The sequence below is a fragment of the Rhopilema esculentum genome, chromosome 10, assembly GCF_057945365.1.
Source record: "Rhopilema esculentum isolate cy_ngs chromosome 10, ASM5794536v1, whole genome shotgun sequence".
Lineage (NCBI taxonomy): Eukaryota > Metazoa > Cnidaria > Scyphozoa > Rhizostomeae > Rhizostomatidae > Rhopilema > Rhopilema esculentum.
Window position 1 is genome coordinate 11518119 of NC_142824.1, and position 27466 is coordinate 11545584.

Genomic DNA, 27466 nt, shown 5'->3' on the forward strand with positions numbered 1-27466 from the left:
ATCAACACCATAAGAAGAAACAATTGGCGGTTTGGAGAGCCTGTATACTATTGGCTTTTTAAAAAATCATACAAAAGTCATTATAATCAAATATTTATTACAATAATTATCAAAAATCACATCTGTTGCACATATATATTAAATCTGTTTAATAAATTTTTACAGTCACACTATATAAGTCATAATTTACAAATACAGTCTATAAATTAAAACATCTGTTGCACAAACACACAATAACATACTCTGCGGGTGTTGCAAGGGGCCATTGCACTCGTATCAGGGAGAGCTAACGAAAGACAGTTAAATAAATTATTTTTTTGAACAAGCGACTTAAAAAAGGAAATAAATGTCATCTTAATTTGAACCAACAGGGCCAAGAAATGTGCTAATCTTTCCTAATCATTAGCCAAAATTTTCAACATCTTCCTAAAAGCAATAAAAGTAAGGCGTAGTCAGGGCGTGGCATTTGAAATTTGATTTGTCACTGACTTTCCTCACAATCGTCAGCCTTGAAATTGCTATTTTTTCTGAACTTCTGAATACTAATTCTCTTTACCTGTCTTCTAGATGCTAAGTTACAGAAACAAAAATCCACTTCGAGGAAAAAGGGTGTTGAAGTTGATACTAAATAATGTAAAAAAATTATATTCATTGTTTTAAAACTGATTGAAAGCAAAAAATTTTGCTGTAATGTATCTTTTTCGGATTAAACTAGATCTATGATTTTCGCTATTATACATTTAAAAAGGGTGCATTAAAAACAAACTAGTAATTTTCTAAAATGTAGTCATCAGTTTCCATGATCCTCCCTGCAAATGGCTGGACTTTCACTCTTCTAAATAAACACACTTTAGCTACATGTTTTTAAGAACGGAAAGGAAAGAGGCAGCGCCTTTTGAAGTTTCTCGATGCCACTAGCTGCCACCGCCGTTCTTGAAACCAGTGACAATATGTGGAAACCGAACAACTGGTCTGACCTGCAAGAAGTACAAGATCGTTGTAACTACCATCATGGAAAAAATTGTCCAAAGGGTTGCCGCCCTATAGATAGTCTTGAAGTGACAGACAATCTTCCTGTATTCATAGACGTAACCGTTAGTCAATTTTGACAAAACTCCATTTCTGTTCAATTCTTCCAGCATGACTTTTGCAGTCATTTTCATCACCTGATAGTCAAGCAATATTAGCAATATTGAATATTGCAAGCAATATTAGCGGTATATTAGCAAAGCTTTATATGTACGTTACAAATATTGTTGGGTTACTGTTTGATGCTTTAGTGCGATATGAAAGAGTTCGGTGACAAAATGATAATGGTTTTCCAAATGGCAAAATGTCTCAGCTGCTGTCGAAAAAATCTTAGAATGGATGGCTAGCACTCTTAACAAAAATACTTGACAAAATTCTATACCAAAATTAAAAAGTCGTGCATGTCAATGTTCCATATTGCTGTCATTTTGCTGACTTTCTCCTGAATCAAACTAAGAAGAAGCGAGTTCGAGCTACTTTGTAGACTAATTCAAAATTCAAAAAATTCATGAAAAAGGGGAACTTTAGAGCAGCAGAACTTTAGAGATCAATAAGTATTGATATTTTCTTAAAAAAACCTGAAGGACAGACAAAAATGCTAGAATTCTAAATTCAAATCTTTGTGCTCTGAAGCCAGAAAGATATTTGAATATAACGATTGCACGTTCCACATTCCTCGGGGTATAAATCGTCACATTGTGACCAAATAGCCTAAATTCGCAAATATAATGAACAAATCCAGAAATTAATGAATGAATGAATAAATGAATGAATGAATAACTAATGCAAATAAATACCTCTTTCTTTGGAGATGGCATTCTAAATGCGGCAGCATTCCTTTTCCGCTACAATTAAAGTATCACAAAATGAAAAATCGGTGCAATAACAGGCGTATATTGCTATCTTTGAAACAGCTATAAATTTCAGTTTTATTAATTAATCTTTCTTTGGAGAATATATCTTCTGATTCATCTCTTCCTTTTTATTTCCAGATTATCAAAATAAAAATCTGTTTGTCTTTTATTTATAGAAACCCAGTCCTTACATGTTTAGTGAGTGAATAAAGGTATCGTTCACGTGTATTAACCTTGAAGCTTTGTATGATAACGTTGGGTGAGTAGGTAACGTTAGCTGTGTGTTTGATTAGCCAACCATTTACGCGTAAAAAACCATAGCTTTTTCCAACGCATTTACAAAATGGGGCGTTTTCTCAAAGGGTGTGTTCAGCCAAAACTTTCCCTGGCCCCCTGCTTTCACACTTCTCTTTGCTCCTCAAATCTTTCAACCCTGGCTATCTCAATGAACACTGATACTACACTTTTATTTTATTCGAGTCAAAAAGGAATCTTTTCACCTTATGAGATTTCATAACAAGCCAATCCAGCATTTTCCATGTCAATGTTAAGTACAATCAAGCTTATCAAAATATGAATTCAAGTCTTCTAAACACAATTCATGCTCTAGAAAGAGGAATAATATACATGACCAGCCTCTAAGAAATACATTCATTGTCTGAGTTAGTGATATTCTCAGCTGACATATAAACAGATTGGGTCGATTTCATTTCATTGTCATTAAGGTTTAAAGAGATTTATTATAAAACAAAATGGCTGCGAATCTTTGACTGAAAGTTGACATGAAAAAGCCGCATGACCTTTTCCTGTTGTGAAATATAAATAAAGTCATGGTAAACACGACGAGCATTCAAAACAGACAGAAGAGCACGAAACATTAATAATTAATTGCTAACTGGGAGGATTGTGAAATCAAACAAAAAATATTCTTATTTGTTGTCTATTGAAATGAAATAAATTCCTTAGAAACGACAAAATAAATCTCTGGGATATAAACAACAGATGACAAATGAAACAAAGCAACAGCTGGCTCTGAGCTCCGTTCCTTATGGTGTATCCTTTATGGTTTAAGCATTTGCTAAGATATTAAATCCCATACACAGTTGGTAACGAATTTTTGATGAAAGAAGGAGGAGATAATTGCTACACAGATATGACCCAAAGTGCTGGGTGGTGTGTGCTGAATTATAGTCAATTTTGTAATCTCCTGATATAAACCGGTTTGTTAATGACAGGATTGAGAGCAATGTTTTATTAAAGTCAAGGAGAAATCAAGTGACTTTGCTTCTTGAATATACCTACTTCTCTTCATTAGCCTAGCTTCTCTAAAACCAATGAATAAAAAGCAACTGAGATAAAAAAAGGGCACAGAAGTAGAGCACATGTAAACACGGCTTAAAATACCAACAAATATGATGAGAAATAGTTAGCTAGATCACCCAGGTTTTTCACTGGTAAATACATTTTTATAAAGAATCTAATTTTAAGCTTAGTTAAAGAGAGGACAAGCAGGTAATTGATGTTGCAAAAAAATTTATTACCTTGTTTTGGGTGGTTGTTTTGGTTCGATTTTTGTACCAAGTAGATTCTCGGAATTTCACTGACGGAGTTTTCAATCTTTTTGGACTTTGAACCTACAAAATATCAAGGTAAATCCCTGTTTAAACAGTTCAAAACCCAAGAAGGCAATAAGTTAACCAGGGTCCCGTCGATTTGTGCAATCAAGATAAAGCATTGATAATTATATTCTGCTCCTACAAAGTTTTGCGACACAATTATCTAGAAAAAAGACTGCTTTCAAAATTGGTATGTTGTTAAAACTTTTTTGCAAAATTGTCATTGTGAGCGGACCTGTATGAGACTAGCATGCTGCTAAGACTTTTCTACTAGTGAGACTCGGAGTTACAAATCAATACCATACACCAATGCGCGCACTATCTTACTAAATATAAATTTAAAATGGCTGCCAAACACCATCAAATAAACATATCGTATTTTTTTGGCGGTACAGAACTTGAAAATGGCTTTGAAAGAAGCAAACATTTAACAACATATTGGCTAAAAGCTTATTCGTCTGACACTCCTCAGAGCATAAAACCGTCCGAAAGAACATGATGAAAAATATATACCCAGTTGTGGATCGAAAGAGGCCAATCAGAAAATTTTTGAACTAAACATACAAATGAAGGGAGATTGTTCCCAAAAAAAGAAAATTTCGGTGTAATGGCAAATTATTAGGTAATTGTTTACTGGTCTTTAGATAGATTACCTTATAAACTGGTAGGGTTCGAAACACTGAATTTGATCCATAAGTTGCAGTGACCGAGCTGCTCTCCAAATGTGAGTTGTAATGCTGCAAAATACAAACATTTCGTTGTAATTAGACGTGAAAAGAAAATTTTCAACTACCAATCTCATAAAACACAGCTACAGGATTAAGCATTTCTGAACACAGAACAACTGATGAATCAGCATTGCTAAATAATTCTTACACCCTTTTTAATAAGAGCAGAATTTCTAACAACATAGAGGCTCAACTTGCCAAAACTAAGAACAACGTAAAAACACGATGAAAATTTTGAAGAAAAACAATGTAATTTTCCCTTTTGCTAACAAAATAGAGGGTATATTTTATCAGAAAATCAACAGTACTACTAAAAATTTCATGCAAAACTTTTAATTAGCAGTCTAGAAACCACTGACAGTAAGTAGTGGTAGAAAATAAAATGTCGAAATAAGAATAATATTAAAAACAACAGAGCCTCAAATCCTCAAAATGGTACAGACATCAGCCCTTTGAAGAAATTATCTGGTTCTTATACAATAGAGTGCAGTTGGTCCTGCTCCCTGAATCACTTCAACGTAAGATTCTTTAGGGTCCCGCAGACAGCCTACGTCAGAGGTCCTTTCTTTTGTGAATCATCTAAGCAAATTAGCCTAATTTAGCAACAAATACTTTTATATTCAAATAAACCTATCTTTACACCAAGCTACAACCACATATTATATTTCTTTTAGGAATATAATATTATATTTCTTCACAGAGACAATAACAGATGTCACTTAAGATATTTTTAAGGATGCTAATTTACAACCAAAACAAACTAGTTAAAAAAGCATACAAAACTAATTAAAACAATTGCTGTTTAAGGGTGACTCAAGTTTGTTCGATTTAACTTTGTAACGAAGCATCACTTTACCTTTGGCTTTGATAAAGAAGAGAAGAATTTTTTGTCTCTGGGGCTTTCTTTTTCTGTTATCGCGGGTAGTGTTGGAACGTTGGACCACCTGCAAAAAATGTGAAAACTCAACCTTGTCAAAACCACCATTAGTCACACAGAGGAGAAGATAAGTGTTTCGAACAGGACGGTTATAAGTTGCTACTCTCCGAGTTTCAACTGTTGTCTGGTGATCGCATTTAGCGTGAAACCCGGAGTAGCAACTTAGAACCGTCCTATTCTTTACATCAAATAACGTAAGAGGAGTATTGAATATAATAACAAAACAAACATGACTTCTGATTTGGCTTAAATTGGAATGAAAACATGGGTTACGATGACATGTCTTTTGGCTTTGTTTTTTTATCAGGCCTTGTACAGAGAGTCTGATCAGGCCTTGATGTCAAAGTCGTGCGAAGCTCTGGAAAAGTAGGAGCTTTTTGGCTCGAAACCCCCCAGTAAATTTGCGTGCAGTCATGTCCTATGTACATCCAGAAAGATGTACAATATCCTTTTGTATAGATTTCATTCTTTTTTGTTTTTTACGCAATCAAACATATTTCATTGGCGTCAAATTTAATTGAAGTGCACATCCCCACTCGAAGCAATTTATTTGCAGTTTTTGCCAAATATCAATTTATTTGACATTCTTAACGATTGTCAAGTGCCATTTTATCGAAAATTAAAGAGGTCTGGGATCCAATTCTCTCCTTCTATGTCTCACTCCTTGCTAGTAAAGAATTAATGCTGAAAGGGTAAGCTTTTCGCAACGCAAGATTAAATCAAAGTATACGAGGCCGATGTTTACAAAAAATCTTATGGATTCTGAAAAAGGATTTTAAAAATATGGGAAATGAAGATAACACGTACCTTTGAACATCAAATGCCAACGGACACTTTGCTGCCTCTGGTTTTGTATTAATATTAGTGAGCCTGAGTTTCTTTAATGGCTTGAGAGGTGTCTTGTGAATAGAAAAATCAAACAGTATTATCAACTAGGATTTTAGTTTATAGACTATGAACTTGCAAGTCTATGAATTATTAGCAATTTTGCAAGTCTTTAATTTTAGCAATAAGAAAATAAGGGGGGGGGGTTCCCTTGTTTAAATAGCTTCAACAGTAGTGAAGGGTTAGTTTTAAAAATGATATGGTAATGAACTACGTAGACTGGAAGGCAGAGCAAACGTAAGTGGAGGTCCACGGGCTTGGCCAGGATACTATTTTCTGCCGATACGTACAAGACCACACAGATAAAGAAAGCTTTTTCTATTCTCACAATGTCCATCTACGTCATTTGAAAAATGAGACACACAGATTCAACGGCGAAAAATTTAAAGAGGAGCAAGAAATAAAGAAAGAGTGCTTAATGTTTTTGTGTAGAAAGGCAAGGGGCGTTCATTTTCGGGTATTTTGCAACAAAATGATATCTATTAGAATATCAATATTTGGTACATCTAACAATAGCAGTTGGGATTGATTTTTGCATATAGTCCTGAAACAATTCTTCAGCCAACCAAAGTCCCTTGTGACTACCAAACATTAAAGCAAATGTTCGGAAGCAATGCAGTTATTCCTAGTCGTCTTGTAAAACAGGGTCACAAACGTCATATTTACTACCTTCACCGATTCTCTAACGATTCTTTAGCATAAAACATACCTCGGTTATGTCATGGGGCTGAACCGGTGATGGAGGAATCAGCATTTCGTCGCTCAGATGCCATGGCTTCGACTGTCCAAAAAAGCCAAGGAAATGTCCTGTTTTGCAATGCCACATTCTAATGTATTTAAGAGAAGTATCATTGGAAAATAAACGGTTAATAAAGTCGAAAATTGATTCAAATGATATGGTAAAACTGACACCTGGTCGTCAGAAGCAAGTGTCTTCTGTCTATAGAATGCAGGAGACAAATTAACTTTTCTAGGGACAAATAAAACAGTCAAAGTATCGATAAGCAAATTTCTAAGATTATGGCACAAAATGGTAAAATAATCACAGCCAATAGCCTTACTTATCCTATAATATAATATAAATTATAATAGATGGATAAACAATTAAGAATAACCAAACTATTATCAAAGGTTTACTTGTAATCAACTTTAATCAAATGAAGAATATCTGGAAAACATTTACTATAAGATAATATTATATATATTTCACCTTATTCACAATACATCATTATAAGAACAAGTTAACAAAACAGGAAAAGTCTGATTCCTGATTTGACACTTGTTAAGATGTGAAGGAGCTAGAACAACGCATGGGTTGAACAGAACAGAACGATAACTTTATATTAACTTCAAACGGCCTACACACATAACTGTAATACTGTAAACTATAATTTGAAACTCTATATAAATATGGGTCACATGAAGTAATGCTCCTGCACATAGTCTATTAGGTTACTACAACACTTGCGTTACAATACGAACGGGTCCTGGTTTGTTGTAAGCACATTCAAACGGCTGAAAAGCTGGTAAGAAATATTGTTACTGGTTCATAGATAAGAATATTTAGAGAGTGATTTGAAAATAAACCTTGCTGAGATACAGACCTTACTGAGCCATCGATCGACGCAGACAGAACAATATCATAGTCTCGTATGTATTCTATATTTGTTATCTTCATTTGATGTGCCCGCCATGTCAATAGCTGCTCGATTGATTCCTAGAATCGAAGCCATAACGACACTCTTTAGTTCATATAACTTTTCAGTGTAACAAGACAGAGAGTAATGTGTCCCTTAGGGGGGGGGGGGCTAAGCTGAATATGTTCCAACAAAATATTCTGTACAGTGAGCAACCACTTCACTTTACCTCATGAAAAATACAGATATCTAATTATCAATGACAAATTATCTTATGCAAATTATCAAATATGTAGAATTTTCCAATTTTCCCGACAACATTTTTGCCAGTTCGCCCACCATGCCTCCAGCAACTGCGCCTCTGTATGTTCCGAAGACTGTTTCCTTAAAAAATCTGCATGTTTCGTGCTGCAAAATATTCCATTAAAGTAAAGCCAAATCTAATTCTGTTACGGTTGGCTTTTGAGCTATATCGATGCTGTTTCTCTTCTCGATTCACAAAGAAGGAAGAGATACCACTACAGCCATTGATACTTTGAAAATCTGTCTTATCCTGTCTACAAGTCAATATTCATTTCTTGACACAAAATTTAAATTATAGGGTTTAAGGGCTTTGAGTTTCAATAACAATTCAACCAAACCCTCTCTTAGAACTTTGGAACAGTAGTTTCCACGAAAACATTTGTTACCTCCAGCTGTCTTTCATGGTTAGGCAGAACATCTCTATCAGCATCGCCAACCTTTACTGCGTCAGTAGTTATTTTCCAAAAGTCACTTAGGTTCCAGCAGCTAAGATATCCCACTACGAAAGATGGTTTGCAGCTAAATTATAAACCGTATTAACCGTATTATTAACCGAATAGACTTGATAGAGGAAAATCGTATGAAATTTTTATCATATTTCTTCTATGGTATGAAATAATAGATTAAGTAGAAAAACGTCATTTATTTGCAAATTGTACCAAAACGACATTATAGGGTAGGTATTTCTGCAAATAAATCTCGTCTAACGCATTTTTCGTATTCTTAGGGCTTTGAGTTTCATTTGAATTTCCCTTCAATTGAGACTGTCAATATAAAATTATCACTTGAAAATATCATTCTTGAGGAGTTATCATTCTTAATACCTCTTAGGAATCAGGTACAACTAGAATGATGTCAATTCCCTTTATTTTCATTTTTCTTCTATACACGACAATGTTCAAATAGATACTCCATTTGTAGATATCAGAATGTTTGGCCTCCTCACAGTAACAAATCAACTTCCTCATATGTAAAATGTCCACAGAAAGTTTCTGGGCAAATTAAAACTAAAATTTCCTCGGTAATAATATCTTGCCGTATTCTAGCAAGCTGAAAACAGACAACTTACTGGTGTCACCAGAGTAGATTTGCATGTCTTCTCTGACTTCCAACACAGCAGTGACACAACGAGTTCTCTGAATCGCATTCGCAACGGTAATTTGCATCAAAACCTTTCCCTGAAACCGAAAAAATTAAATAGTCTTAAAACATCAGGCTTGTCAAAACTTAACAAAACTTTGTATCTTATCAAATGCTAATTCAAAACCAAAAGAGGTAGTATATAAAATGACGAAAGAAACGTGATTTCTGATTTTACTAAAACATGGGTTACGGTAGCATATCTAGGCCTTGTATGGGGGGGGGGGGGAGTACAAAAGAGCTCATCAGAGTTTCCAGCACTATAGAAAGGGTTGAGATCTCACTTGTTGGCAAATATAATTCAAATACAATATCTTTGAAAGACATAAAAATGTTACCTCGATAGTCGTCAAGGTAACAGATCCGTTTTCACTGCATACAACCAACAAGGTCATGTGTTTCATACGTCGTGCATCGAAGTTCGTGGCTGGCAAAGCATCACTTTCTCTCGTTTTTCCAGAGCTGACCAAATACGCTGGATGGCTTCCATGTACAGACAGCGCCACTGCGTCAGTTTCGGAAGCCACACGCTCCTTGGCCAACGCGGAGCATCCATCATCTTTGTTTTCCATCACAGAATTTTTGCGTAGTGTTGAAGCAGAATTTGTTTCACTTCTTGAAAAGACAAACAAACCTCGTGTGAATTACATGTTTTATTTTACATATTAAAAATACAAATATAGTTAAAAAAGAATTTAGAGCGTACACGCTACTAATGTACAAGCTTCACTTTTCTAAAGATGCTGCTGCCGAGATTAAGGTATCACGTACAGTAAACAGTATGTTTCAGAATGAAATGAAGGCCTAAGGGTCCAAAATGGAATAATGTTTCAGCATCCCTTGCCAGTCCGCCAATTAAAAAATTAAAAAATAGCAATGGTACACCATAATACCTTGGACCCTGCGCATGTTACCCTCGGCTACCAATGAAGACTTTCATGTTAGGGCAGGCCCTAAGCCAAACCTTTTGACGAATATTGCTTATTTTCTGGACTTTTCAAGTGGCAAGGAATTTGGAAACTTGTATGCATTGATGAGAGCAGATTTCGTTGCTTTTTGTTTATTATAACTACCAGGCAGGGAAGTCCAGTCTTGGCTTGCTAACATACATCTTAAACAATATATCTAAACTTACCTAAAGCTTGATTATATCTTTGCCCCTAGATTATATAGTTACCTACATAATAGCTATAATTCAAAGTTGTATCACAATATGGAATCTAGATAATGCTTTTGTATTGAAAAATTCAAATTGGCTGGTAAAAGGAGAAACATTACATACAGTAGCATCATTAAGTTGAAATACTTAGGCTCAGCCAAAAAAACAAATAAAAAGTTAGAACATATACCTGTCCTTTAATTCATCAGGCTCGATTTCATGAACGAGGAATTTCAAGAAACTGATTGAATCACTAGTCCAGCCCCCTGTGTTTGATGACGATTGAAAAAGCTGCTGCTTTTGGATTCTGGGTAGAGAAAATGAATAGAAATTACAACAGGGAAAGGCAGCTAGAAGTCCTATTGAGACCACCTTTAAGGAGTCTTCCAAAGCCTTGAGACATTGACAAGCTGAATTCACTGTCTGCCTCTATCGCTGAACACTTGAAAGTTTAAAAAAGCAAAAAAGGAAATTTCTGGGCTTTTAATTTAACATTTCCATGACTTCATGACCTTTTTCAGTTTATCTAGGATCGTGATGTACTGGATTACGCATGAAAATACATGAAAACTGCAGTCATCGTTGTATCATCATCGCCATAATTGCATCAATTTTTGCAACAATGCAGAAACCAACTGCCTTCTAAATGTGTCATTTTTATATGCCCTTCGTTCAACATGGACCTGATTTGAAAATGTTTCCCACGGCCTTTACCAATGACATCTATAAAGATTTAATATACGAAAATCCAGCAAAATGTTACAGAAAAACGAAACTTTTACCATGTTTCTCTCACAGTTGTAAATAGATCATAGAAAATTTTGGAATATTTTCATTAAAATAAATATAAAAGACAGAGATACCCAATGACGAAAATAAAATTTTTAAGTATAGGAAAAGGGTTGAAACTTGCTTCGAAACAAGACTGTTGTCATCCATATTCCAGACAAAAACGCTTCCGTTGGAAAAACCAGCAGCCGTAAGATTGTCATCTGCAGAATAATCCATGCAGGTTACATCACTTGAGAGAAAAACGTTGCTTAGCTGAAAAGGAAACAAAAACAAGTTGCACTGTGAATGCTACAATTACCCAACTTTGCACGTAGTTGGGAGAAATAGCGAATTCGTGCAGTTCGTAGTGTGAATTTAATACTAGGGCCCTAAAGACGAAGGGGGATGAGCCAAGGGGCAATGGCTCTCACTTTTCTGCATGAAAATAGAGCTTTTTCGCAAAACCTTTCGTCCTGAGTCTTTAAATTATCCGTGCCCTTCCCTTCTCCACTATTCAACTTGCGTAGGGGAAGCCTATGAAAAACATTTGCATAAAGCTAGCAATGAGCATGAAACTCTGTGTATAAGCTTCGAATCACCCTATTTTAAACACAAATGCGCGCGCGGCTCTGTTTTAGCGCGTCCAACACTTTCTAACATGGTAGACCGGTTAACAGTTATCTTCCAAACATAGCGAATATATAGCATTTTAAAACTTACAAAACTGCTTTGACGCTTGAGATCACCGCCCAGAAGATGCCTGTCGTAGGACGTTTTCCGATCGTCGGCTGGAGTCTTCTGCGGCGTATTGCCAAGTCTGATCTGTTCAACATTGATGTGAACAGTGTCGCATAGTGCGTACAACTCGATGATCGTATCAGCGGCGTCCTGGCGAAAATGACGAAAAGGTTATCACAAAATATAGAGGCAAACCTATTCTAAAACATGTAGCAACTAATATCTTCATTTATAAAACTTGATACACAAATCTTTTTTAGCTAAAACAAAAAAGAAAGCCTTTACACAAATAATGAATAGTATATAAAATTCCTGTTCATCGAGTGAACAATAAAGAATCTTTTTCATATACATATGGCTGCAGAAAAAAACAAGATATATCAAACTATCACGAAAACAGAAAACTACAATGCCTGCCAAAAGTCCTTGGAACACCCTGAGATTTCTGTGAACTCGCGTGTCCCCTTCTATTTCCATGTCAAAAATGAGGGTGTTGCCCCCCTTCCCCCTCATACAATGTTGATTCGCTAGCTGAAACCCATAGCTATGTAAAAATGTATCACTTGTACATGTAGGATTATTCATATTTCCGTGGCTCAACATTGTACAAGGGGGGAGGGGATGTTGCAGCTCGTGCACAACGTAAATTATAGCAAGTGTTCCAAGACTTTTGGCAAGCATTGTACATCACTTCAAGATTGCAGTAAACACCCACGTAAAGAAGTCTGGAATTTTGCCTCTCAGTCTAAACAATTTTTATATGAATTGCATTCAGTTGAAAAGCAATTTAGGTTGTCAAAGTGGTTTCTATTTAAAGTCAAGACTAAAACCACTTTTTTCATTAAGAATTTATTTGAAAGTAACAGCATGTACCAAAACTATATGAAAATAATGGAGCAGGTGTATTTGATAGTGTAATACTTTAATTGAGAAAAACAGAATAATACTTTAATTGATCCACAATTAAGCAATTTTTAGGATGTTTTGGCTCTAACTAGAGAGAATTCTAATGCCAAAATCTCACTTTGCAGATTCTTAAGACATTAAGTTATTACGGGTGGGTTTTGGCCGTATATTAAAATGCCATCTTACTTCTCTTCTCACCGTTTTCCTTGTCACACAAATCAAAACGCATAATTTTAAGAAAAACCTACCTGGAAAACACGCACGCTTCGATTGGCCGTTCCCGCGATGATCAATTTCGTCTCATTGTGACCAATATATGCAACATTGCAGATTTTTGACATTTTTGATACTTCAGAGTTGTAACTTTTGAGCAAGCGTGAGCTGATGCAATCCCAAAGCCGCAATGACCCTACAAAATATAGCAGGATCTTAATACCACTACTTTGACATTCAGAATAAATGTCTTCGTTACTAATTTTACGGTATTAATTGTGAATACTTATACAAAGAAGCTTAAAATATCGATAAAATTTTTTAGTCTAAAATCTCTGTAAAATGTTCTTGGGACGCCCTGTTGCATAAGTGTTTTCTAGATAAAACTACTCCGGGTGCCAGAGTCTCCACCGTTTTTTCTCAGAACTGTAGTTTGAAATTAGTCACAGAAATATATTTTGATATATTCCTTGCCATTGCAGCGGTCTACAATACTTTATCAACGGTTTCTTGAGGCTCTGGCACCCCAGGTAAGAGAAAATAACATTTTGCAGTAAAAAAGGACCAAAACCGCAGTTACTCTGCACCAAAACTATTGTGGTTATAATGCTAAATAATATAACTACATTTTGGGGGCCAATTGGCCAATACCATAGCAGTTAATATAAACAAAACAATTCAGCGGGAAGGAGATGGGGATATCATGTGCAGAAATTTTACCAGTGTACCAATACTTGGCCTATAGGATTCACAAATAAGGCCTCTTGAAAGGAATGGTAGTAGCGTGGCTACAGCTCCCCTAAAGCACCAAATTTTTCGGAAATATTGGAGGTTTTGTTACATTGTCGGAGTTTGTATCTTTAATCCAAGCATTAATTTAACTCCCACTGCCCCCTAATGGTAACTAGCGTTGCCCTTGATCAATTCTATGTGTTGTAGACAAACAGCTTGGGGCCTATATTTGACTGGGTCAACCCCCGTCCATGCCATCAAAGATCACGTGAAATAAAGTAAAATCACGAATAATAACCCTTTGGCAATTGTTCCCTAAAAATGTTGCGCTGAATTGAAAAAAACTCGGAGCAGCATTAAACAAGAATTTCCCTTACCGTCCTGCCCAGCGGTGATTAGACGATGGCCCGTATCGTCAGTGACCATTGCAGTGATGAACGTAGATTTGGATCCATGGGCCTGCGTTATAGTGTAAACCAACTCTCCTGTTTCGATCTCCCACACCTAGAAAATATTATTATTATTACTATTATTAAAATCATATTTAAACAGGTTGGCTTCTTTCATTTCTGCTATCAATGAAGGACCTGCTGTACATACAGTTATACAAATCTTACGAAAATATAATAAAAAGCAAGAAATCAGTTAAAATATACAGTTTAATTCAAATCTTAAAGTCCATAGAGAATAGGATAGAAAAACTAAAGAGTAAAATTAGTCAAGTTTCGTTTGAATCTGCAGATGGAGCGTTCTTTCCTCAATTCTACTGGTAACATGTTGAAGGCAAGTGAAACTTGTACAACAAACGACCTTCTTCCTGCTTCATTGTTCAAATCATATCCGTGGAATTAGAAATGTGACTAATATCAACCGTCTTAGTATTTGGCTTGTGTAATGGAGTACACGATGCAATGGCCACTTTCCGTGCTTCCATGAGCACTGATCAACGTGTTTTTCAAAATATAAAAATGATCACAAACCTTTAAAATGCACTCGATGCAGGCAGAAACTACCTGATTGAGGACAGCGTTATACAGCATACACGATATCGACTGTTCGTGAGTGTGGGGTACAATTTGGCTGTCTTGGTCTCGATTAACGGGCCATAACTCAATAATGTTTGTTCCTTGGAGAGAAATAACGATATAAAACAGTTCAAATACATTAAAAACCAATAATAAAAGATAAAAGTAAACAAAGAACACTAAGAATGTTTTTGAAAGGCGTACCTGTTATAAGACGATCATATTTACTGTCGAATTGCATCACACAAGTTCTGTTTTCAGCTGTGAGATTCTCCCCAACCGCAAAAGTCTGTAACGACGACATACCGTTCAAGAACACATGGCAAAATAGACTATATTTGTACTATATAACATATATTTCTCATTGGTTTCATTAGTACTGCTGCTAGAAGAAAGAAACACCTGATACAATTTTCCAACAAAACCCAACTAATGCTCAAACAGAAAATATCTGCTGCTACAAAATTCACCCCCCTTCAGAAAATTTTTCTGCAACGAAATCGTCTCTTTAGGGAACATGTTCCAAAAAGAAATGTCGTTCTTAACCAAAAAGTCTCATTTGTATTTTTATCAACAGGCAAGTGACACCTATTGGACAATTATTACAGTCACGTACTCGCAATTCTGATTGGCCTATTTCGATCATCAACTGAGTATATTTTTTTCCGAGCTAAAGGTTTTCGAATTATATTCTGAGACGAGCGAGCACCAAAAACTTTAGAATGTTTGTTTTCTACGAAAGCCATTTGAAAAATCTTTACCACCAAAAACCTGTTTTAGAAAGTCTACTTTGACACAGACACACTCTGCAACGGAACAAGCTGGGATCAACCTCTATGCAAAACAATGGATTAAACGTTCTGACATAATGTTAACAACATTATGATAACACGGTTTACCTGTAGTCCTTGCATCTTTTGTAGATCCCAGATCCTGAAAATCTGGAAAGAGTACGTGTAGAAAAAAGTGAAAATATTCTTCAGATACGAGGCACAAATTGACAAAAGACAGCTAAAAATTTTCTAAACATCAACAGCTTTGAATAAATGTAACGGTTAACAATTTGGAAATAAAAATTTGTCTCTAGATATTTTAGTTATTTTTGTTTAGATGAAAGTTAGAGAGAGTGAGTTTTGGAACCAAAGGCTTGACATTCTTTTCATACATAATTTATGTCTAAATTGAATACATAATCACTCATCACTCCATAGTTTTGTAATGCATTTATGCGTGCATATAAAATGTATGCATTTGATAAGATGAATTTGAGTATGTATGCAATGTTATGCATATGTTTTGAATACGTAATAACTCTTAACTTCATTTTTTTCTGCTGAATCTTATCAAAAAGGAATTGAGTCTAGTGTCAAGGTGAAAGAAAATGATAGAAAAACTCTCCAACTTTTATAATAAACGAATTTATAATATGAGATAACATTAAAGATGTAATGAATGGTGGGATGTAGGGGGGTGTGAAACTCCCTAATTGAGTCGGTAAATCTTTAGTTGGTCCGTAAAATCGTCTATCGATAGTTGAGATAGCACCAGAATTTGTCTTCATCTTTGCCTTCGTCAGTAATTTTAACTATTGAGGACCCTCCACAGCCCCCCCCCCCCCCCCCTGTTTTAGTCTAGAAGGCCAAGCAACGCCACTAGATAATATAGATTCAAAGAAATTCAGAAGTCGATCATTGCATAAAAATAATGATTAATATAGCAGGATAAATATTTACTCTAGCCGTTGACAAACTGATCAAATGCTGGTCCCTTTCATTGCATGCGATATCGGTAACAGTAAAAAGGTGACCAATGAGTTTGCCTGGAAACGAGGAAATGTTATTTTTTAGAGGAGCTGTAATCTTAAATATAATGCAGGAATGCAGAATTATTTAATGCATCTATTGGAGCAGGAAAAAAGAAGGGAGGAGCTGTAATCATAAATACAATGTAGGGATGCAGAATTATTTAATGCATCTATTGGAGCAGGAAAAAATAGAGAAGCACGGGTAGTAATATCAACATTAACAACGAGTCCAATAACCATGAATTGTTCTGCAAAGGCAACGCTTAGTCACGTGTTGCTAAAACTTGAACAAACTTGTGAGTCGTGCCTTTTCATTACAAAATTTCGTAAAATCAAATAGCATCATAAATTGATAACGATCTTCACAACTCGTGATGTCAACAATGGTTTAAACATGCAAAATATAGGAAGATATGACATACCTGTTGGCCTAGACATGATGATTGGATGCCAGATTCTCAAAATTTTATCTACACCTTTAGAGAAGAAGGAATATTTTAAATTAACTAGCATTTGTAGAGTTTTTGGCTTCATTTCTATCATACATTCAACGATGTGAAATAAATTTGTTTATGGTTCTGAGATAGTCCTATAAACATAAGCTGAAGAGCAAAACTATTGATCACATACTTCTGGACTAGCCAGGCAGATTATTGGCAAAAGATAGCATGTGGTTGATGTAAACGGCATTTGATCAAAATTGAGGTAATACAATTTATTTCAACATTCTCTTACCTCCTGTTACTATTGCATTGGCTCTAACGCAGTATACGAAGCAGTTTACACCCTTGTGCAACGACATTTCACGGACAGGCCTAAAATGGGAAAAAATCAAGCATGGCGGGTGTTGACTGTGTCACTACTTAGCGACCTGATGGGTCACTAAAAAATGCTACCTACAGTCATTTTTTCAAACAGATATCAAAGGTTTACTTTGAAATATGTTCAGGTTACTGTTACTGGTTCTAAATTAAAGTGACAAAAATATACAACATTTTTGGAGAGCAAAGTGACATCATGAATATCTAAGCCCGAAGGCTGCTCTTGAGGAGGTTTCTTTTTCCAAACTAGCACCTGCTGAAAAATTGGTTAAATGATTTTGAAGTAAACTGCAACTCCAAAGTATTTATTGAATTTATCGTATAAAGAAAAATGCTACCTACCTGGTGTCCATTATATTGTCTAATCTTGAAAGAACAAATGAACATTCCTTGTCACTGGAACACGATCCAAACATTTGTAGTTGGGGGATATACTTCAACTGCAAAACGAAGGATAAAATTTCTTATTCCGAGCCAGTGAAAATTTAAACCGTTATCACTAGAAACGGGAAGTAAATTTGTGATTCACTCAAGCTACAAGAAGACCAAAATGTTTCAGCATTTATCAAAATATAATTACAGGGTTCATTACAAGTAGTATTGGCAGCTACATTTGCCGTAAATGTTGAAGGATTTATCAAGAGTTTTACAAATGACTAAAACCTACCTGCAAAATCCAATCATTGTGAAACTTTCTTCGCACAATTTCCCTGTAAAAGACAAGATTTTTCAAGCCTTCCTTTTACTTACAATTCTACAATTTTCAAATGGGATTTAGTCAAAATACTTTGAAACCTGACTTGGTCTTGCCCCTTTACTGATCAAGCTACCCCACCTACTTGCAAGTACATGCAACCCTAGGAAAAATTAGTATTGCGAAATCTCAGTTAAGGTTTGCAATTTCTCACCTTGTCAACTCAGTTGGGTCGATAACATTGTTTGTATCCCCATGATCCTTTTCGACCTTGCCAACTTTTTGAAAGTCTTTGCAATTCAACGTCATCAAGCTAATGTGGCCTAAAGATGGAATCATAGATGCAAAGTGGCTGAATTCCAGTCCTTTTACAACTTTTGATATATGTTGCATGAATTTGTATAAAGTTTAAGAAAACACAAAACAGAAGTATCTAAGCTATTAGACAGCACACTAATTGAAAGCAGATTTGTTGCAGATTTTGCGATCATGTTTGTCAGAATTTCGAGATTGGTGGTAAAAATTTTACTATTGATACGAGAAATTATTGGAGATCCAAAGATTTGTGGCACGGAATTCAGTTACCTTGTTCATCTCCATAGATGAGATAATCTTCCGTCCCTGGGTTGTGCTTCCATGGGACTCTTGTAACACACTGAGGCGAGTCAATTGGCTTTATGTGAAAAACATTCTGCAATAAAGTCAATATTCATTAAGGAGTAAGATGAAACAGAATAGGAAAATAAAACAGAGGGTGGGGCGATGGTGACGAGGACAGTGCAAAGAAAAGAAAAAGGTACATCGTATTAAAACCAATGCATGTGTATATTACGAATAACTCCTTCATAGATTTAAAACTGAAGCGAATAGTAAATAAAATATAGTCGGTAGCTTAAACACGTTAGCTTAATTCAATATAACAGAAGTTTTAAACAAAAACAATTTCAGAGAGATTCCTCATTTGGAACCTACCCTTTCTTTTCCTTTGGCCCTGTAGTTCCATATCACAATCGATCTTTCTGTTGATATCTTTAGAAAAAGAAAGTCATCAGTTTATGAGTGTCACAATAAACTTTTGTTAAGAAGCAAAAACCAGAATTCTAAACAAAGGCATTAGATGAGAATATTCATGGTGGGGGTATTTCCCCTTCAATGGAGCACGTAACGCATCCCTACGCAGTTAGAGGTGATTTGAGCTTTCAGAAAACATGCTATTCCCCAAACAAAACTTTCTGCTAATACTTGTGCGCCAATGCTGCACCCCACGTCATGTCTCATACCCACTTAATAAAAAGAAGCCCTTTGAAGTGCACTAATTAATCTAAAGTTGTCTTGTTTCACCATCATCAATGGATAGGGAGTCCCCATTTAAAGTATTACGTTAGTTAGCCCCCTCCCCTAGCATTTTACTTAGCTGCTTAATCTGTATGTGCAAGAAATTGGCATACAAATCCTTAAAGACATTATCTGCACAAGATGGAAACTTTTCATAGGTGGAATGTGTATGACAGCCTCAGATCATACAGATCCGATGTTGCACAGGAAGAACTCACAATTAATTCAATTCAATTCCATTGACAATTCAATTCAATTCAATTCAACTCACCGCTATTCTTCTTAGGTCTGGCAAAATGCAGCATCCAGTTACCCAAGAAGACTCCTGGTGAAAAAAAGCAGAACAATATCGTTTCCGCTAGGGGGAATAGCTTTCGATAGAATCTAACAACATCATATAGAAAACCAATTGTAAAAACGATGGAAGAGAGAACGTGTTAAGATTACAGAAGGATAGAGAGGTTGAGATCTGCCTGAACAACGAAAACATTGATACTAGAAAATTGATTTGTGATTGTAGATAAGAAACTTGAATGCATCGGAAGAGCTCTAAAGTAATAAGCAACAAGTTTTGAAAGGAAGTGAATTCATCCAACAGATTCTTAGGGTTGAGAATTCCAAAGTACTGCTTTTGTAACATAGATGTTGCCAGTGTGGAGGCTTGAGGAATTGAATTCCTCCTGGGAATTTTGGAAAGGAACTTTAGGAGCACTTTCTGATAATATTTGTCTTTAATCATTTCGGAAAATGAAAAGCCTGCTCCTATGTGCTGCAATTCGCAAAAAAGTTAGATTTTTTACAGGCTAACGAACAGTGAGGTTATAATTAATAGATGAAGACGAATAAATAGCAACACCTACCCCAATATCAATGGAAGATTTGAATCGAAACTGTAAATAAAGAAAATCAGAAAATACAAGCCGTTTACTACCTTGTTTTTTCAAAAAAAAGTTTTGATATTATTTTCAAAAAGTACAGAAAAATGTTTGAATTTCCCTAATCACAAATAGTAACATGTTTGTAAGGAAGTGAAAAATTCAATTGTTCGATGTTGAGTAGACAAAGGCAGGTATCTTCAAGTTAACAGAGACTCAAGGCATCGATAGTGTGTTTAACTGTCAGGATTTTACTGCCACCACTCATAAAATACCGAGCAAAAATATTCTCAGTGTATTTCAGGATTCAGCAAAATCCACGCAAACAAACTGCAAATTTCAATCTACAAAATCAAAGCAATGATCATAAGTACTTTAGAATTCCAGTGACATGCAATTCCGTGCAACGTGACAGTGACAAAAATGTTCAGCTCAGTAGAGTATGTGATGCATTTGATGTTTTCACGGCTTCTGCGATCACCTGTAATCACAAATCAAAACCACGTGAGACGATACTTTCAAGTAAAAATTTCTCTGCTTAAGGAGGCAACAACATTGAAGCACTGAAGTTGGTCAAAGATTAAAGATTTAATGTAAGATACTGAATGTACATGTCTGAGATGAGTCAGCGTGGCCCTACGATTAACATTCAAAAATAAAAAAGGATAAAAATGATTTTGTGACAACATTCTCCTGTTTAAACCGAGTATAATGTTAATTTGAAATGAAGAAAAAATAACTTACAAAACACACGAAAATTTTGCCCTAGAATAAAAGAATTCACCGGAGAAGAAAGCAAAATTAGCTCCTTCATCAGTTTCATCTTTGGATGGACTAATTATTGTTCCTTAGTCAGACTAACTATTTCCGTTTTCATTTCTCTTCGTAAGAGGTCGTCGGAGAATAAATTATTATATAAAAGATGGAAGATGAAACTCACCTCCTGCTTGCCCAGCAATTATTTTTGAATCAAGTGTAAAAATGTCAAGAGTTTGATTTGGCTGTGCAATTTCATGGAGATCTTCTGTCACAGTTGTATTTATTCCAAACAACTGAAATCAGAACATTTAGCATCCAAGTTATTGATACACGATTTTTTTCGAGTTACAGGCTTGTAATCACTTAATCTTCACACGATTGACCAAATATAGTGACAGTATCTTCACATGCCCGACTAAACACCGTAAATCCTCGAATTGGCCCCCCTCGAAAAAGCCCCCCCCCCCCTCGAACAAGCCCCCACCCTAGCACTACAAATTTTCAATAACCCCCCCCCTTCAAATTAGCCCCCACTGCTACCGTGAATTCTCAAATGGGAGCCCTCAATTTGATGATTTTTGCCATCTGAGGTCGCCTATCGCGTTTTATTGAATTACCACAACAAATTCATACTTTTGGTAGTGATTAATTAAATGCTCATAAAGAAATTTCTACTAAACTAAAAGAGGTCTTTTAATAATGTTTTCTTAATGTTAAAAATGATTCTATAAGCCCCCCCCTCGTATAAGCCCCCCTCTCGAATAAGCCCCCGTCTAAAAATATCAAAAATAAATAAGCCCCCAGGGGCTGATTTGAGGATTTACGGTATGGTAGACTGCAGATTGCAATTGGTGACTGGGTAATGTTTTTATGCCAGGTGGATAGTCGTGGAAAATATTCACAATTTTGTACTACATATCAAACATAATATGCATTACAAATAATGGTTGTTAGATTTTATTGGATTGCTGATATTTTTTTTTATTTTGTTCTGAAGTATGTAGTAGGCGTTGGCATTTATTAGTTTTAGTGTTAAGCCATAATTTTTAGCTGCCAGCTAAAAAGAAACTGATGAAAATAAGAATGAAGAACAATAATAGACTTGACCAATACATCCATTCGTTTAGCAACCTATCTTGGGTGCACAAAGTTGACCATTATATACAGGCCTGGTTTGGCTGTGACATCTGATAATAACAAAAGGATCTGAAAACGAGGCAACATTTTTCTGGTTTGTTGTTGCAGTTTTCAAGCAATGAAGACTATGCTTACCTCGCCCCAGTCTACCTCTGCATCAGGAGAAGTAGCGATTTTCCGAAATACCGCCTTGATATCTTGTGTCTGGACATCGTTTCCAAACAGAGTTCTTACCAGTTGCAGAAAGGGGGTGTATCCTTAAAAATAGGAAAGAACATAAATCCTGATACACAATACAGGTTAATGGTGCATAAATTTTGCAGTGTTTCATTATACAGTACCAGTTTTAATATATGGTACCGGATACTGGAAAACATTTATTTATCACGAGAAATGTTGGACAACCTTTAAAAAAACCTGGCTTCTAATAGATAAAAAGCCGGCCTCTATTAGGCGACTTTTATCGCACGACAACACATGCGCAGTGGGGAAGGCATAGAATTTTGGCGAAAAACAGAATCGAGTCTATACTTCCGTGCAACATCGAAATTCTAGGAGAAGATTTCGAGTAGTAAAAATCAGGGCCGTCGCTAGCGGGGGGTGCGGGGGAGTGCGGCACCCCCCTAGAAAATTCTTGTCGGCACATTTTTTAAAAGTAGAGTTTTGTCGGGTTTTGCTTTCAAAGTTCCCAAAGCAATAGCTTTAGCGAACAGTAGGGATAAGATGAGGATGTGAATTTAAACGTATTGCCCAAAAGCCCTCAGCAATTCAAAACAGGAAATGATAGCGCTATGGGTGTCACGGAGGGGCAAATGTCCCCCAAAAACTTCAAATGACTCCCTTTCGGCAGCCTAAGTCTAGAATCTAATGTCCAATATCCAGGGAGACCTAATTTCTGCCTAAAGTTTGGGGTTTAGGGAAGGGTCAAAGTTTATTGAAAAACTCTGAACGTTGATCCTGGATGTACTGGAAGCCACTGTAAGCAGGGAAAGGGGGCAAAGTGCCTCAGGGCCTTGAGGTCGAGGGGGCCTCAAGTAGTAATGAACTCCATTTTAAGAATGAAATCAATGAAACGTAGGTATGCCTAAAAATAGTTAAAAGTTTTAAACGATTGCAAGAAATGACTGCAAGAAATATTCTGAAATGCATTTTAAGACAATCTAAAGGGCGTGGTCGCAAAAATTTCCCGCTCGCAGGGGGACATCGTTTTTCGGTTTTCTTTCAAGGCCTTCGAAACCTAAACACCCACAGTCACTCGAAAATTGAAGCGATGATTGATTAACGAGAACATCCTAAACAAAATCAATTGCCTCAAAATGCCACACCCCCACATTGAAATAACTTAGGCCACGCTCTATTTCGTCGGCAAATTGGTGACTGGCCCCCCCAAGTGAAAGTGCTTAGCGACGGCCCTGGTATAAATAGCACACGGTGTTGAAGCTGGGTCTCATTCACGGATATAATCGACTCATCCTTTTCTGCCTTTAAGCGTTAGGGATCTTTGCAGGCTACCAATTTCAAATCCTGTTCAGCCCCTTAATCCAGATTGATACCTTAGAATAAAACAGTAAACAATTGCTATTTTGTTCTTCGTTGTACCATTTTGGGTAACTCCCTGCCCTATCTTCATCATCTCTTCACTTCAACAGCCCCACAACACTTTATCGGCCCATCACTTTTCAGCTTGACTTTGATTGAAGCTGCTTCAAGTCTTGACTGAAAATCATGCTCCTCTCAAACGTATCATGCCGAAGAATCACAAGGGCACAGTCAAAGCCCCAAAACCATTTCTACAACACTGACAAGCCGGTAGAATTATAAGGTCAGCCAAATCGCATCAATCGTCAATAGAATGGTAAATCTAACAAATATTTGGTTGAAAAATAACAACTTTAATGTCTTAATAATAAACTACTACTTGTAACGTCAAGTCAGCAAATAACGTCCCACGCCCAGCAAAAGATATTTGCGTAGCAGCAGTTTTGCCTCAGCAATTTGCGTCAACTTCTTGTTCACGAAAATATTTTACCAATCTTTAAACTTCTGTAAAACGTTAAACTCCTCGTCCCTCCTTTTCAGCACTGTGGTAGTAAAAATTCAACCTAAACGAGGCACTTACTCCTTCTGAAAGGGCAGCAAAAACTTTAGGGGCAGGGAAACGGTAGTTCTTAGCCTCCCGGACCGAAATGACACCGGAAGAGCTGCGAGGAAGGGGGCAAAGCGCCAAGAAATAGGGCACAACAATAGCATAATAGAGAAAATTGTTTTATTTTGCGAGGGCAAGGGGGCAGCTGCCACCAAGCCCGGCGTCACTGTAGGTTCCTACAATCATAACCTACGTTTTCTATAAAAGTTATGGAAGATTTAATACGTTTCAAAATCATATGACTATCCTCACCATTTGTGAAGCGAGATTGCAGCAGTTGCTGCCTTTCCTCTGGATTCAGCTCCTCATCAATGTACGTAAAATCGTTTATGAACTGATAAAACTTTCCAAGCTTCTCTTTAAATACTTCACTTGAATATTGCTTGAAAGTTGGTTCCCGTTGGAATGCTTTGAACATCACATATCGCTGTTACGCAGTCCTTTGAAGGGTTTTGGTATTTAATACTGAAATCTGAAACATCAAAGGTTGAAACACGTCGTTAAATCGACAGCATCCTAGCAACAGTCACAATGTTCTACACATAAAATTCAGATCTCGTCACCTTTATCGATAAATTCTCTAATTAAATGAAAATATCACTGTTATCGTCTTCAAAATGATTTTTTGGCGATCTTATCACATAAACTTTTTTTATAATTGTGGTTTGATCACTTGGTGGAGACAGCGGAGATAGACAAAGACAAAGGAGACAGAGTGTTTGGACTTCAGTCACCAAACCACACATCATCAACCGAATTAAAAAATGATAGACAGGAAGATTGACTTTGAATTTATTAGTATATTCTAGTCGTGTGGTTAAAGATACAAGTTGATTAAATTATGGGACCATTAAAAGCAGGAGCAATTAATCTCTGGATTTCAAACCATGCAGAAATCAAATTGGTTTAACAATTAATGGCAAATGTTTTTAGCATAGTAACCAAATCCATTCAAAGGACTTGATCCAAAGAATGGGTGCCTTTTGTGGATTTAAATTGAGCTACAGGATAAAATTCAAAGCACAATCTGGGGCTTCAATCAAGAATGAGATTGAAGGTAGCTTTTAAGAAAGAGAGTGTTAAGTTACAATCTATAATTTGTTTAAAACAATTTTGAGCTCCTCCTATGAAAAAAGGAATAGGATAGTCATATTTAGACAAATTACTTAGAATTGAAATTATAGCACTCAATGCTTCACAACCTATCTACAACTTCAGTATTAGTTCTTATAATAACCTTTTACTTCAAAATTGGATGCTTAACTGTAATATGGCAACATCCTAAACAAATATTGTGTGATGATGACTTAGTAGTTAGGTTGGAGAATATGGAGCTACCAACCCAAGAGTCTGGGGCTCAGTCCCTGGCACAATTAGACAGGGGTGTAGAGCAAGTTGATGCCAAAAATTGGCAGATCACTAATTTTGCTATTGTTTTTTGCAACATTTTGGGCAAAAGCCCCCCTTGTTATTTTGATAGCACTACACCACTGCATTTAGAAAGAGGAGAATCATCAGCTCTCTGTATTTCCAGACATCAAAATAGAGAGGAGGGACAAAGACACTCCTGGATAAGCCGACATTGCAGTGCATTAAAAACTACCTTTAGCTTCTAGGTAGTAGCAAATACAACTGAAAACATTCAAATGTTCGTATATCATTATGAATCAAAATGAACCAAACCACACAAAACCAATCAGAGAATATCAAGATTGTAAAATTTTCGAAATCACAAAATATCTAAGAGTTAGCAAAAGCTCTAGATCATAATATTTTTACTGTTGTTGGTAATTTAAACCCTGAACTATTTAGACAGATAATTCAACTTCTGAAAATTTCCTGTCTTCAAAGAGAAGTGATGATCATGAAGAGGTCATCAGGACTAATAATTTGAATATTCAATATTCAATATCTTGAATATCTACAGGTTAGCCCAGGGGGTAGTGGGTCAGAACATAAAGCCCATCCTTATAAAGAATCTATAAATTAGGGTCAGCTCCTAAGAATAGTTCCAAGGGTAAACAGGATTATTTTATTCATTTCCTTCGACTTGTTCATAGGAGCAATTCATTCAATTTCCAATTACAACCCAAACATAAAAGCTGGGTACAACTGTAACAGCTAGAACTTTTCTCCAGCAAAACACGAGGACTTATTCCCGCGAATACCAAACTATTAGCTTGCAAAAGAATATTACTCAATCATTTATCGTTACCATAATACATTATCATTGTAATCAAATCATAAACGGTCATAATAAAGGATTATTTTTCTATCAAAAGATAAAGAATTGTAATAGTAATATATTAACTCTCAAAAAAATCTGGTAAAAGATTGTACCATTCTGTTTACATGCCGTGATTAAGGACGATTTTGAACGAAGTATAACGGCTATAGCCGTTTCATCGACTCTTTGAAAAAGTGTTCGTCGCCCTAATAGTAATACAGAGTGTAGGCCTAAAAGGAAAATTTTCCAGTGACAAAACAACGTTAAACAGCAAGCAATGCGTGGATCTCACTCCATGGTCGTGGTGGATAGTAAATATTTTGCCAATCAATAAACATGAAATCTCGGAAATAAGTTTTGATAACCTCACCTTTAGCTGTTGCATCCTTTTGTAAGTTAGAGTACTCTCGTGAGCTGATCTGTCGTTGTTGAGTCTACGACGGACATATGATCAACAGTACAAACCTCCTAGATTCTTGGAAATCCAATCAACCAATCAGAGGCGCAGATTCTCATCCTCGGTCAACATTGGTTGCTGAAAGGTAAACAGTGAAGCGCGCTACACTTCGTCGCCATGGCTACATTTGTTCACAACCTTTTGAGATTCATAAAAATCACTGTTGTTCATTCTATTTTCGTCTTCTTTCAATCAAAAGCAGCATTGTTAAATATTTGAATCGGAATTTGTTTTTCGCCGATCACGTTGTTTGAAAAAGAGGGCAAACATATTTTTTTGATTGAAACGCACATTATTTAAAAAGGTTCCCTTAATTTTTCTGCTTTGCCTCGGTATTTTTAAAAAATCATTTTCAGGCGTCACAAGTGTAAGTTTGGTAAGAATCAAGAAAAATATCTTGATGAAATGTCTCTTTTCATCAGAAAACAGTGGTGGCGCCAGGGGAGGACTAAGGGGGGGGCTATAGCCCCTCCGTCGGAAGCATCTAGCCCCCTCCCCATCAGAGTTAATTTTAGGTTTTTGTCGGAGCAAATTTGAC

At 36.1% G+C, this 27466-nt stretch overlaps 1 protein-coding gene across 1 annotated transcript; it reads right to left on the minus strand.

Annotated features, from left to right (window-relative positions):
- Nucleotides 1-29: 29 nt before the first annotated feature.
- Nucleotides 30-26919, minus strand: LOC135693909 (WD repeat-containing protein 64). The gene is made up of 34 exons (XM_065212493.2): nt 26842-26919; nt 24497-24716; nt 22234-22355; nt 21143-21254; nt 20577-20683; nt 20188-20217; nt 19599-19652; nt 18965-19021; nt 18578-18683; nt 18207-18315; nt 17966-18008; nt 17641-17738; nt 17213-17292; nt 16900-16953; nt 16407-16492; nt 15573-15614; nt 14878-14962; nt 14629-14774; nt 14026-14152; nt 12952-13112; nt 11780-11947; nt 11202-11332; nt 10479-10595; nt 9468-9744; nt 9059-9167; nt 8376-8488; nt 7654-7766; nt 6759-6876; nt 5972-6063; nt 5084-5171; nt 4153-4236; nt 3425-3517; nt 1827-1874; nt 30-977 (listed from the first exon to the last, which is right to left on the minus strand). Exons 2-34 carry the CDS (start codon nt 24660-24662, stop codon nt 915-917), a joined length of 3399 nt encoding a protein of 1132 aa, XP_065068565.2. The 5' UTR covers nt 24663-24716; nt 26842-26919; the 3' UTR covers nt 30-914.
- Between the last annotated feature and the right edge of the window lie 547 nt (nt 26920-27466).

What these genes read in the sequence shown, in the direction of transcription:
- LOC135693909 (XM_065212493.2), bottom strand. Translation starts at nt 24,662, where the DNA reads ATGTTCAAAGCATTCCAACGGGAACCAACTTTCAAGCAATATTCAAGT. An exon ending in GGGCCAAAGGAAAAGAAAGG is followed by an intron (nt 18,684 to 18,964) that starts GTAGGTTCCAAA and finishes ACTTTATTGCAG; the next exon opens with AATGTTTTTCACATAAAGCC. An exon ending in TCAGTTTGTCAACGGCTAGA is followed by an intron (nt 15,615 to 16,406) that starts GTAAATATTTAT and finishes TACTCTTTCCAG; the next exon opens with ATTTTCAGGATCTGGGATCT.